At 39.8% G+C, this 12933-nt stretch overlaps 1 protein-coding gene across 1 annotated transcript; it reads right to left on the bottom strand.

Moving 5' to 3' along the window:
- Positions 1 to 2562: 2562 nt before the first annotated feature.
- Positions 2563 to 12902, bottom strand: LOC308668177 (transmembrane protein 126A-like). Its single transcript, XM_081327884.1, has 5 exons — positions 12695 to 12902; positions 8242 to 8362; positions 7163 to 7356; positions 4653 to 4767; positions 2563 to 2780 (listed from the first exon to the last, which is right to left on the bottom strand). Exons 2-5 carry the CDS (start codon positions 8352 to 8354, stop codon positions 2576 to 2578), a joined length of 627 nt encoding a protein of 208 aa, XP_081184010.1. The 5' UTR covers positions 8355 to 8362; positions 12695 to 12902; the 3' UTR covers positions 2563 to 2575.
- Positions 12903 to 12933: the final 31 nt, after the last annotated feature.

Below are 12933 nucleotides of genomic sequence, written 5' to 3'. Positions count from 1 at the left end.
GAACGCCATTCAGAGCGTTCAATGAGAAAAAAAGCCCTGCTTTTATGTTTTAATCTTATAATTTAAAAAATATTTTTTTTGTATTGTAAGTTGCCCCAAACCTTGCCATGTGGATTGCATACAAATATTATATAATCGGTAAATACAGGTAGAACATATGTTAAACATACATCAAATGATAATATGCTTCCCTACAAAGTCAATTCTTGCTCAATGACAGACCAAGGAGTTAACTCGGAAAGGCAAGAGGAAAATCTAGAAGAGGTCTGTGCAACTTGTAGAAGGGAAAGGCCCACACTGATAAATTAAAAATCTTTGTGGTCTGCAAAGGAATGCTGATGGGCTAATCGATGATTTGGTGACTAGAGGAGCATCTACAGTGTTGGAGCTCGTGAACATGGTAAGCCATGGAGACACTAGGCAACATGACTTTTAGGGCAGTGGTAGTGATTTTATTACTTTTTTTAAAAAAAAAGTCTGTGCTCTGTCCAAGGGTGCTTGGCAGGCTGCATGTACAGGCCTGGTTTAGAATTTATTTTAGAGCATTCAACTATCTAGAGCAGGTATGTCAAACTCATTTTGTTTGAGGCAACTTCTTATAAAAGAATTGCCATTAATTTGTTTTAATAAAATAATTTAAATAAATTTTTCACTTGATTTCAGATTTTTTTTTAGTACAATTGCCAAATGCAATAAACTGGTTTTAGGTATATGTTATTAGAAGGAAAAAGCAATCCCTGCTGCGTTACTGATCCCAGAGAAGCATTTGCATGTATGCAGGTATCCTTAGGGTGCCATAGTTATGGATGAGAAATATTGGTTGCAAAGCTGGCATTTCTGGAAGTAATACAGATATTTTGGACTTATTTTTGTTTCTTTGCATGTTTGATATTTTTAAAAAGGCATATGCTACTGACTTCGCTTATGCACATGTGTAACATCTTTTGGTAGAATACATGACCACTGCTTTTCCAGAATGTGAAAAGTGAAAGATTGTGACTAAACAAAATTTTAATGTACAGATAATACCACCAGAAATTATTTTAGCCTTTTTTAATAAATGTTATTGAAGTTAAGCTCACCATAGAAAACATCATATATTGTTATGTATATACTAGGTTAATTATTTAAAGACTGAAGTGCAACGTAACTAGATTCTAAATCTATTTTTCAAAACACACAACAGTCCAAACAGTAAAAGTAAAGTCCAAATTAAGAATGTTTCATTCTTAAGAATTGTTTACTTTAAAGTGGTTTAATTGTAATAGATGGTTAGATTCAAAATAGTTTTCAATAGTACAAATAGTACAAAAGATATTATTTTTCTAGCATCAGCTAAATTAGACATATTACATTGAGAAAAATGTTTCTCATTTCTTTCCTGTTACCTTTATGAAATCATCATTGCAGAGATGTTAACATAGGAAATAGATTATTTTATCTAATTTTACCTTCCAAAAGACAGAAGCAGATGAAAAATCTGAGGTTCTTTCCTGTTGGCTTTTTTGAATTAGCTGCTTTAGATTCTAAAAGTTAAGTTCCTAAAGAAGTAACCCTGTAAATAATTTTAATGTACTCCTCTAGTGCAGGCTCTTTTATGACTCAAGGACTTCAACTCCCAGAATTCCTGAGCCAGCATGGCTCAGCTTGGAAATCTCTCCCTTTCCCCTCAGCATGGCTGGCTCAGGATTTCTGGGAGTTGAATTCCATGAGTCATAAAAAAGAGCCAAGATTGCCTAGCCCTGCAATAGGCTTAGGAAAGCCAATAGAGGGAGCTTCTTTTTTTTTTGCAAAAAAAAAAAAAAAAGGTGCCGGAACGCCGTTCTGAGCGTTCTATGAGAAAAAAAGCCCTGGCTGTCTCCCTCTGCTAAGAAACAGATATGCACTATGGGATTTTGCAAAACAAGTTGCAAGCAGCTCTGGGGAGGTTGTCATCACTTTGAGCTGTTGTTAAGCAATTGATTGTAAGTTGAGGACAGTCTACAATATGTTAGCTATGTTAGCATTTTGTGTTCACTGGGTAGGTTGAATTATTGTTGGACTCTTGCATTAAATTGCCCTCCATTTTGTTTTCTATTGTGGAAATAACAGAGAAATACTTTTCTCTACTCTCCCGTGTGTAGACCAGCAATCTAGAAAATATTGTTCAGTGCTCTTCATGTGCTCCAGGAAGGGCTCTATGAATTTGATGCATTTGTTGCTGTGTGCACATGTAGATAAGTATATCTATATACTTTGTATAAATAAGCTTATCACTGTACAACTTCTTTTTCAGCAGTATCTCTTGACTTCCCTGCCCAAAAGTTTAGTTGTTGCTTTTCTCATTCACCCAGTGTTGTTGGTTACTATCTTATAGTACAGCTTCAGAGGTTGATCCCTTTAAGAAACTTCTGTGTGTGTGTGTGTGTGTGTGTGTGTGTGTGTCTGTCTGTCTGTCTGTCTGTCTGTCTGTCTGTCTCAATTATCCCTTTTTCACAAAGTTGATATAAATGACCCAAACCAGACTAGAAGTTCCCAAAGTTATCTAAATCTTGAAAGAACTCCAATCAAATAAAAGCTTAACACCTTTTAAGTTTTATTCTCCGATTTCCTGAGGATCCCTTCCGGGTTCAGGCATGTGGATCATTTTGAGATATATTTCATGATGTCTTGAGCCAAGGTATGCGCCAAGTGCAACTTGGATGAAAGCACCAAACCTCATCTTTTTGAAAATGGGTTTGCTAAGCGTGACCCAGAATCGCACCGCATTCTCTTTGCCCGGCAAGGGAGTAGTATAGTACCTAGAAGAGAGAAAAGGTTACGGAGCATTTGGCTAAGATTGCGATAACTTAGGAATTACAGGGACCCATTTCATTTCCCACTTTAAAACAGACTCTACTACTGGGAAGGAAATAAATTGCTGACAGCTTCTTTCCAAAATTGACCATCCCCGAATATGAAGCTAATGTTATCCATTTACCAGGAGGATACTGGTAGATCTCAACTTGCAACCATTTGTTTAGTGACCGATTGAAGTTGCGACGGCGTTGAAAAAAGTGACCCCGTGACCATTTTTCACACTTAGTGAACTGCATCCCCGTGGTCACGTGATCAACATTGGCAACTGGCTCATGATGATAGCAGTGTCCCGGGGTCAAGTGATCACCTTTTTGCGACCTTCCGACAGGCCAAAAGTCAGTGGGGAAGCCAAAGTTACTATACAAACATATTACTAGTTTAGCAACTGCAATGATTCACTTAACAACTGTGGCAAGAAAGATCGTAAAATGGGCTAAAACTCACTTAATCACTGACATGCTTAGCAATGGCAAATTTGGGCTCAATTGTGGTTCTAGGTTGAGGACTATCTGTATAAAGAAGGGTATAGATTTAGGTGTAAAGCTTTTGCAATAACGGGTTTTAATTTTAATTCATTACATTCTGGAACCCTGTTCCCTCTTACTACAGGTAGTCCTCGTTTTACGACCACTTGTGTTCAGCGACTATTCAAAAGTTACATTGGTGCTGAATTGGGGGACTTATCACAGGACTTCCGAGTTCCAGCCATCCGCAGCATCCCCCATGGCCATGTGATTGGAACCCATGGTCATGAGATCATGATTTCCGACATTTTCTGTTGGCTTCCCACAAGCAGGAAGTTGGAAGCCATGTAATGAATTGCAGTTTTCCTTAACGACAGCAGCCAGGACTGCCAAAATTGCCATTGCCAGGCAATTCCGATCCCAGTGGTTCTCATGAGCCAAGGACTCCCCATATTCTCATGAAGTTGAGGAAAGCATTTAAATGAAGAAAATAATTTAGTACGTAAGACGGGAAGGTACAGAATCCTATAATCTACATGATCATGTTGGATAATTACATAGAATTAATGCTTACACCCCCATGTTTTTGTTACACACACAGTTCAACAGTGAAAGATCACCAATGAATGGTTATATATGAAAGCAGATTATCTCACAAAATAGAAGTAATGGATAAATAGGATTTTTGGAATTATGCACAGAAATGCCAGAAAATGGAAGTTTACAATACTCAAAGCACACAGTTTGGTAATTCATTTGATTTCCAAGCAAATGGAGGCACCAGGTCTTATTTTTGGGGTTTGGGCATGTGTGTCTTGTTTACTTGCCTCCGGCAGTGACAGCCCTGCTCAGCTGGTCCACTTCTGCAGCCGAAGGAGCAGCTTCATTCTGCAGCTGCATCCTGGCCTGCATTTCGCAGTTGGGCCTTTCCGGAAGGCCTCTGCAGCCCAGTACCGAGCTATGGATCAATCCATAGTTTGGTTCTCAGCTGCAGTGGCCTTTCCAGAAATGCAGGCCTGGCTGCAGAAGAGGCCACAGAAGAAGAAGTGGGCCGGCAAGGAGAGGCCTGGCTGCAACGTAAGTGGTGTGAGGCGCATGGGGCAGATCCACATTCCCCATCCCTACCCTAGCTTGATTTTACCTCACTCCAAAACTAGGGTTTTATTTTTGGAATAGGGCTTATATTAGGCCCACCCCCCAAAAATCAAACTAGGGCTTATTTTTTGGGTAGGCCTTACTTTCACGGTAACAACAAAAACCCATTTCCGAATACAAGCAAAACACAATCTTGGTTCCTGCAAATAAAAATGCTATCAGAATGCTTAATATAACAATATGGTTGAAACATACCTTGTAGCCAGCAATGCATTCAGAGGCAGTGCTATAATTATGGGGTAGAAATAGCCTGTGACAGCTCCTACTAAACTTCCTCTCACCATAGCACAGATTTCACAGTTTAAATTGCCTGAAAGAACAAAGAACTGTGGTTTAAAATCGTTCTCAGAAAAAATGCAATGGACATGCTGAATGCTGACGACGTTCCTCTTGTGGGATTAGGTTAGGTATGGAGCATGTGACATAAAATGCTATGTTCCAAGCTCCACTGGAACATTTAAACTGACCTGTAATTCCAGTGGAAGAAACCTCTAGCTTTGTCAAAGAAAATGTGCAGTCATTCATTCATTGTTGCATGAGCCTAAATTAGCACAGTAATCCAAGTTCTACTACGTGGCCTGCAAAGTAATTGGCCCAGGGTTATTTTAAATATTTTTAAAGTATGGAAGCACACCTTTAGGAATGTTAGTTAACTTAAGCCAGTTTTCTGTAGGTTGTATAATAGGTAGCTCCAGGATGTGTAACGCCCTTTCTGGTGGTCCTAATCAAAACATGAGGGAACATGGATTTGTTTCAGATTTCTATTGCAGGAGAATACTCAGAACAAGTTTGAATGAGATGCTTAATTTTCCTGGTCTTGGATCGGTCTGAACAGAGATTATTTATGTGCCTTTAATCAGTTTTTCTCAGCCAGCCCTGGTAACTTATAATTGGCTGGGGAATTCTGGGAATTGAATTCCACATATCTTAAAAAGCTGCCATGGTTGAGAAACATTAGAGGAACAATACTGTATTTAAAAAGCAGTTTAGTTTGGTTGCAATACTATCAGAAAAACAGAGATTGTTCAAACTACATGGATGCCTGTCCTAATTTTGTTGCTGATGTCTTTTCCAATACTGCTTTAGTTTTGTCAGTAATTTCTTAAATGATTTGTTTCATGAAACGGATTATAAAAGGCTTTGAAAAAAAAACACATCCTATTGGATGCTTCCGCCTTAGAACAGGCAGAACTTCAGGAGAGTAAAGACCCACTTCTCCACAGGGTAGTAGAGTAAGAGAAAAGAGTAAGCTTAGGGTGTGCCATCTTCATGTAGAAACTTGAGTAATTTCCTCAACTGGAATCTGGTTACCTTGCAATTGAAGTATTTGCAAAGTGCTGTACATGGGCCTGCCCTTGAAGGCTATCCAGAAGCTTTGGCTGTTCCAAAATGCAGTAACGGGACCTTCTTTTTATGTCCATGTATCATTGCTGTTGGGCAAGCTGCACAAGTTGGCACATGGCTTCCAGGTGCAATTCAAGGTGCTAGTCAGCATGTACAAGTTGACACATGTCTTCCAGGCGCAATTCAAGGCGCTAGATTTTCATGGAAAAGGGCCTGGCTATTTGAGGGCCCATTTGCGTCCAGTCATTTCTACCCATATGAATAGGCAGAATAGGTGTGCTCCAGGTCCAGTCAACGGTTGTCATCTTATGAGACTCGGGAAGCATGCCTAGTCTGTTGCAGCCCCTGGTTCTTTATTGAAAAGACACAACTTCTAATAAACAGCATTCACCAAAGACACATACAATGACCACTCTCTTAGCATCCTGGATATTTCAAGTTTCTTAAGAAATCACCATGTTGGCCTGAATTGGGAGTTTGACCCCTTTGTCAAGTCTTTTATGAATTCTTACTGTTTTGTCTGGGTGGTTAGATTTCCAACTGTGTTTTTAAGTTCTGTTTTTGAAATAATTGTGAACTGCTCAGAATCTTTTTTTTGTTTTTGAAAATAGAAGCTTTGAAAGCGGGGAATGCATTCCAGCGCCCTAACCAAGCATGATAAAAGGTTAAAGTATTTTGGAAATTATTCTGGGAATTGTACAGTGCAACGAATGGGGGGAAAAAAGAAACTTGTAAGAATTGGAGTTGTAATTTTAAAATACAGTGGCATAGGTTTTATCTCGTCTGGAGCAGTAAGTACCGGGATCTTACACACTATTTACTAAAATGGTTCTGTTTTGTGGGCATAATTGGGGAAAAAAGAGGAAACGTACACATGGAGGATGGGGTCTAATTTGGCTCAGTGAAGGTAAGGTCTGCGCCATACTAGAAATATCGGAGTAGTTATTACAGAAAACTAAAAGCTTGCTGAGTTATTTGGATGAATTCAACACAAAGTAAAGGTAAAGGTTCCCCCGCACATGCGTGCTAGTCGTTTCCAACTCTAGGGGCCAGTGCTCATCTCCGTTTCAAAGCCGAAGAGCCAGTGCTTGTCCAAGGACATCTCCATGATCATGTGGCCGGCATGATTAGACGCCAAAGGCGCACGGAACGCTGTTACCTTCCCACTGTGGTGGTCCCTAGTTTTCTACTTGCATTTTTACGTGCTTTCGAACTGCTAGGTTGGCAGAAGCTGGGATGAGTAACAGGCGCTCACTCTGTTATGCAGCACTCTGGATTCGACCCGCCAAACTGCCGATCTTCTGATCGACAAGCTCAGCATCCTAACCCACTGAGCCACCGCGTCCCTATTCAACACATACCTGTCATCAAAGAGTGTTTTACTATGGCCTCGTAAGCAATTGTAGTTGTGGTGAATGGCATGAAGGCCATGGCTGCAACTGTTGAATAACGAGCCTGTGTGACGTGCAGAATCTTCCTAAATGCGTTATTAGAAATCAAGGCAAGGAGACTTGAATTGAAGGCGAGGGTAAGACCTGCATTTTGGAAGAAACTTCTGTAGAAAAAGAGAAGTTATTACTGCCGCTACCATCACCAACGACTAACACTAACCTGTGTGTCACAAACTAGCAAAAGAACAAAAAAAAAAGGAAAGCAAATACTCTCACTCTGAAAGCTTAAACCAGTATAGAATCTCATGACATATTCCTGAGGACTAGCTTCATGGTAGGTACATTTTCTACCAAAAGCAATCGATTCATACAGTGGTGGCGATCAGACTATAATTTCTGTTAAGGTGAAGTCTGACATTTTTAGGCAAACAAAAGTCCTATTGAAATTATCATCCTTTGTCAAATTAGCCTCTATTTTATTGCCAGCAGAAAATAAAAGAGGCAAACAGACAATAAGTTTGAAATTTGGTCTTCATGCAGCAATTTTCTGCTGTATTCTGGAGGCTCAAAAAATAATCTTTTCTTAACAGTTTACACCGCGTTATCAGGGTGCAGATTCCTAAGTATCTTGAAATTGGAACTGTCAAAATAAAATCCAGGTAGTCCTTGACTTATAACAGTTTGTTAAGTGAGTTTTACCCAATTTTGCAATCTTTCTTGGCACAGTTAAGTGAATCACTGCAGTTGTGGAGGTAGTAACACAGTTGTAAAGTGAATCTGTCTTCCCCAATGACATTGCTCGTTAAATGATCGCAAAAGGTGATCACGTGACCCTGGGACATTGCAATTGTCATAAAAATGAGCAAATTGCCAAGCGTCCAAATTTTGATCACATAACCATGGCGGATGCTGCAACAGTTGTGTGGAAAACGGTCACAAGTCACTTTTTTCAGTGCCGTTGTAATTTCAGCTGGTCACTAAACAAAAGGTTGTAAGTCGAGGACTACCTGTACTTAATGGTGAGATATTTGCAAAGTGTGAGTACTCACTGATCTTGTGCAGGCAGTTTTTCAAACATCTTTTCCCAGGCGGTTTCTGAGATTCTTCTCGAATTATTGATTATTTTCTCCATAGAATGGTCCAGAAATTCTTTCCCTGTCATTTTAATCCCTGGAGCATTGAGAAAATAAAGGAGATAAAGGGGATTAAAAGAGAAGATACAAAATGGTATTATAATGCTTCAGTAATGTTTCTTATCAGTATGTTGGTTCTCCACTTCTACCTATGCCTGAAAAAAAAGAGTGTCTTCGCCCAAAGAAGACTCTTTAAATTATCACAAAATAAAATTGCCTCTTGGCATGCACTTATTAATAAAACAAAAATATGTTACAGTGCCATCCTTCTAAGCAAGCTACCATTGCAGTGAAGAGCATTAACAACTACTGTACAGAGGGCCAGTTTCTCAATTTGTTGTTACCTGCGAAGTCGTGTCCGACCCAGCGCGACCCCATGGACAACGTTCCTCCAGGCCTTCCTGTCCTCTACCATCTTCTGGAGTCCATCTAAGCTCACTCCTACTGCTTCAGTGACTCCATCCAGCCACCTCATTCTCTGTCGTCCCCTTCTTCTCTTACCCTCAACCTTTCCCAGCATGAGGCTCTTCTCCAGTGAGTCCTTCCTTCTCATTAGGGGGCCAAAGTATTTGAGTTTTAGCTTCAGGATCTGGCCTTCTAAAGAGCAGTCAGGGTGGATCTCAGTTTCTCAATAATCCCATATAAATATGTGCTCTGTCCTCGCTCCAAGGAAATTACAGAAGGTTTTACCCATTATTTATTGTAGTGCTCTTATTTCCCTTCAGCATGTTGGGAAATTCTGAGCCCCCTTTTGATAAGGAAATCATTTTATCCTGATTCATATGAAATTGAATATGTAATGAACTGAGAGAAGGAACAATACTATGGGAACTTAGCAAGCTTTGTCTGGGCTGCAGCTACACTATATCAAAAGTCTCTAATGCTTTCTGATATTTTATTTGTTTGGAATGACAGTGTTTTAAGGTTTCACTTTTTTTACATTGTAATATATTTTGTTAAATGTTTTTATTGGTGCTACATTTATGAAGGCTTTATTTTTTGTTATTACCAATGGCCAAAGCAATAACAAAACAAAGCTGTCCAGAGTCACTTGATTGAATTTGGCAGCTATATAAATTGAATAAACAGATTTATTGATAAAAGCCCATTTATTTCTGAGAGCAACAGAGAACCAAGTAAATTTTTATTATACACCAAAATCCTGCTCAAAATCCTATTGTTAAGTCTAAACAACTGTAACCATCTATGCCGGAAAATGAACTGTAAAAGATCTCAATTTACTTTAATAACTTCCTGAAACACAGATCAATCAGTCAAAATACTCTGCTCCAATGCCCTACGTTCATTTTTTTTTCTTTCATTCCTATCTAGTTTTTTTTATTAAAGAGTTTTACAAAAACAAAATTTTACAATATATCCCCAAATCCCTCCCACCCCAAACCCACCCACTTCCCCCCCCCCACTTCCCAGAGCTAAATACAGGATTATAGTTACAATAATCATATTCTAAATAAAAATTATGCATAATATACAATTAACCAAATTCATAATGTGCTTTAACTCCCCTTCGACATAACTACAAACAACGTGCCAATAACAATATCCCACTAAAATCTACTCATAAGCTAAATGGAACTTTTTAGTCCCATATTTGTTCTGAATATAATCTATCCATCTCCTCCAAACTGAAATATATCTTTCCTGTGAATGATCCTTCAGATAAGCAGAAATCTTAGACATTTCTGCAAGATTTGAAACTTTAAACACCCATTCTTCTATAGTGGGCAAACTATCCTTCTTCCAATATTGTCCCACCAGTAACCGTGCTTCTGTTATCATGTTCAACATCAAGTTAGTTTCTTTAACATCACAATCTACAACAATACCCAATAAAAACAATTGCGAAGAAAACTTTCTCTTAAAAATCTTTTGAATGTTCCACCAAATTTTGATCCAAAAAGCTTTTATATTTCTACAAGTCCACCACATGTGAAAATAGGTAGCTTCTAAACTACCACACCTCCAACATTTAGACTGTAAATTAGGATACATGTTGGACAACTTCTTGGGATCCAGATGCCATCTATAAAACATTTTATAAAAATTTTCTCTTAAATTTTGAGCCTGAGTAAATCTAACATTTCTTTTCTTTCATTCCTATCTAGTTTTATACGTGCTGGCAAACTAAAAATCAGAAGCTCCTCCTTTCTTCCTCTTTACTTTTACTTTCCGTTTTCTTTACATTTGTGTTATTTTTAAGATTTAATAATAGAACTGATTTGAAGATGCAAAGTACATTGCACATGGACAACGCTTTTAGGTACGCTAAATCACAATTGCCTTCAAACTGTTGGGAAACATTTTACAAAGTGTTCCTAAACTTTTTGCCATCACAACTCCCCTGCAAATCCAAGCCCCAAAATGAACACAAAGAAAAACTCTGAACACGATGCCATGAAACTTTGAGAGAGATGGATTTATCATCACAATGTAGCCAAAAAGGTTCTTCATGCCTCCCCTGGACACCTGTCTGCACCTCTTAGGTTGGGAAACCTTGTTTTATGGCAACAATTGTCGTTTCAATAGTGAGATAGGCAACATAAAAATTTAATAAGTAAAAGTTTTGATTGTTCTCTGGAGCAGAAGCTGACCTCACATTCCAGTGTTCTGATTTATACTGGAGTTCTTTATCAAACCCAGGGAGATAATCCAGACAGGTTAGCACAATTTTCCTCCCCACTATTATCCCTCCCTCCCTTCTTTCTGTCCATCCACTCCTTCCTTATGTTCACCCACTCCTTCCTTCAGAAGGGATCAGGTTGTGCACCAGAGGGAAGGACGAGAAACAATGGTTGGAAACTGATCAAGGAGAAAAGCAACCTGGATTTAAGGAGATTCCCTGACGGAGGATAATCGAACAGTGGAACAGCTTGCCTCCAAAAATCGTGGGTGCTCCAGCACTGGAGATTTTTAAGAGGAGGCTGGATGGGTCACTTGTTTTAGATGGTGTAGTAGCTTCTCCTGCTTAAGCGGGGGTGGGGGAGTGGGGTTGGACCAGACCTCCAAGGTCCCTTCCAGCTATTCTATTCTATTCTTATTCCATTTTCTCTTCTCTTCTCTTCTCTTCTCTTCTCTTCTCTTCTCTTCTCTTCTCTTCTATTCTATCCCATCTATTCCATCCCATCTATTCCATCCCATCCCATCCCATCCCATCATGACCTGTCCCGTCCCATTCCATTCCATTCCATTCCATTCCATTCCATTCCAGTCTCAATTTGCTCTTCTCTTCTCTTCTATTCCATTCCATTCCATTCCATTCCATATTTTCTATTCTATTCTATTCTATTCTATTCTATTCTATTCTATTCTATTCTATTCTATTCTATTCTTATTCCATATTCTATTCTATTCTATTATTCCATATTCTATTCTATTCCATATTCTATTCTATTCTATTCTATTCTATTCTATTCTATTCTATTCTATTCTATTCTATTCTATTCTATTCTATTCTATTCTATTCTATTCTATTTCTATTCCTATTCCTATTCTGTCCATCCACTCCTTCCTTCCAACCCACCCCTTTCAGCACTAGGAAGTCGGACCCGATGCAGGAGGATCTAACCACCTGCACCGTTTGCAGCAGCGCTGCAGCAATTTCCCCTCCTGCAGGTAGCACAAAGTCCTGGTCCAGCAGCGAACCGTCTCACTCTAACCCAGGGGTAGGCAACCTCGGCTCTTTTAGGACTGGTGGACTTCAACTCCCAGAATTCCTGAGCCGGCCAAGCCGGCTCAGGAATTCTGGGAGTTGAAGTCCACCGGTCCTAAAAGAGCCGAGGTTGCCTACCCCTGCCTTAACCCCTGCCTTAACCCCTGCGTGGGAATCCCGGGGTTAGAGGCTTGCTTGCCATCAGGACCTGGGCAAGGGAAGGTCTCGCAGGCAGCCCACCGCATTGCACCCGCTCATGCCACCGGGCGTTGTTCCTAAGCTCCGCTTGGCAGGAGAGAAGCCAGCCCGGAAGGCCACCCAGTTTCTGCAAAGGACAACCGACCCGACCGTGCAGTTGGGAAAACCAAACGGGAGTTTTTTTAAATAATAATAATAATAATAATAATAATAATAATAATAATAATAATAATAATAATAATAATAATAATAATAATAATAATAATAATAATAATATAACAACAACAACAACAATAACAATAACAATAATTAATAATAATAATAATAATAATAATAATAATAATAATAATAATAATAATAATAATAATAATAATAATAATAATAATAATAATAAAGTTGGAAGGGACCTTGGAGGTCATCTAGTCCAACCCCCTGCTCAGGCATCCCATCCTCATTTTCCCATCCTCGCCTCCCGGCCCTTTCCCAGAAGCTCCCACCTACCTTTTGTAGGCGCTTCTTCTCTTTCGCTAGCCGCAGCCTGGCCGAGCGGAAAGGCCTCCCCCGCTCAGGGTCCTCCTCGCTCAGCCTCACCGAACCCGACCGGCCACCGCTTCGGAGCCCCGCCAAGCGCCGAGGTCGCGGCTCGGCCGGGTCACACGCCGCCCGCCGGGGCCGCCATCTTGGCTGGTCACGAGGCCCAACCTCGGATTGGGCGGCTGGGCCAAAAGGGGGCCGCCGAT

Source organism: Vipera berus (genome assembly GCF_964194415.1).
Source record: "Vipera berus genome assembly, chromosome: 4".
Taxonomy (NCBI): domain Eukaryota; kingdom Metazoa; phylum Chordata; class Lepidosauria; order Squamata; family Viperidae; genus Vipera; species Vipera berus.
The sequence above is the reverse complement of the archived record's forward strand: the minus strand, read 5'-3'. Positions and strand labels throughout refer to the sequence as shown.

Excerpts from the sequence above, each read along its gene's own strand:
- LOC308668177 (XM_081327884.1), bottom strand. The coding sequence starts at position 8,354 with ATGACAGGGAAAGAATTTCTGGACCATTCTATGGAGAAAATAATCAAT. Across the intron at positions 7,357-8,241 it reads AAACTGCCTGCACAAGATCA|AAGTTTCTTCCAAAATGCAG; the intron begins GTGAGTACTCAC and ends CTTTTTCTACAG. Across the intron at positions 4,768-7,162 it reads AAAACACTCTTTGATGACAG|GCAATTTAAACTGTGAAATC; the intron begins GTATGTGTTGAA and ends TTGTTCTTTCAG.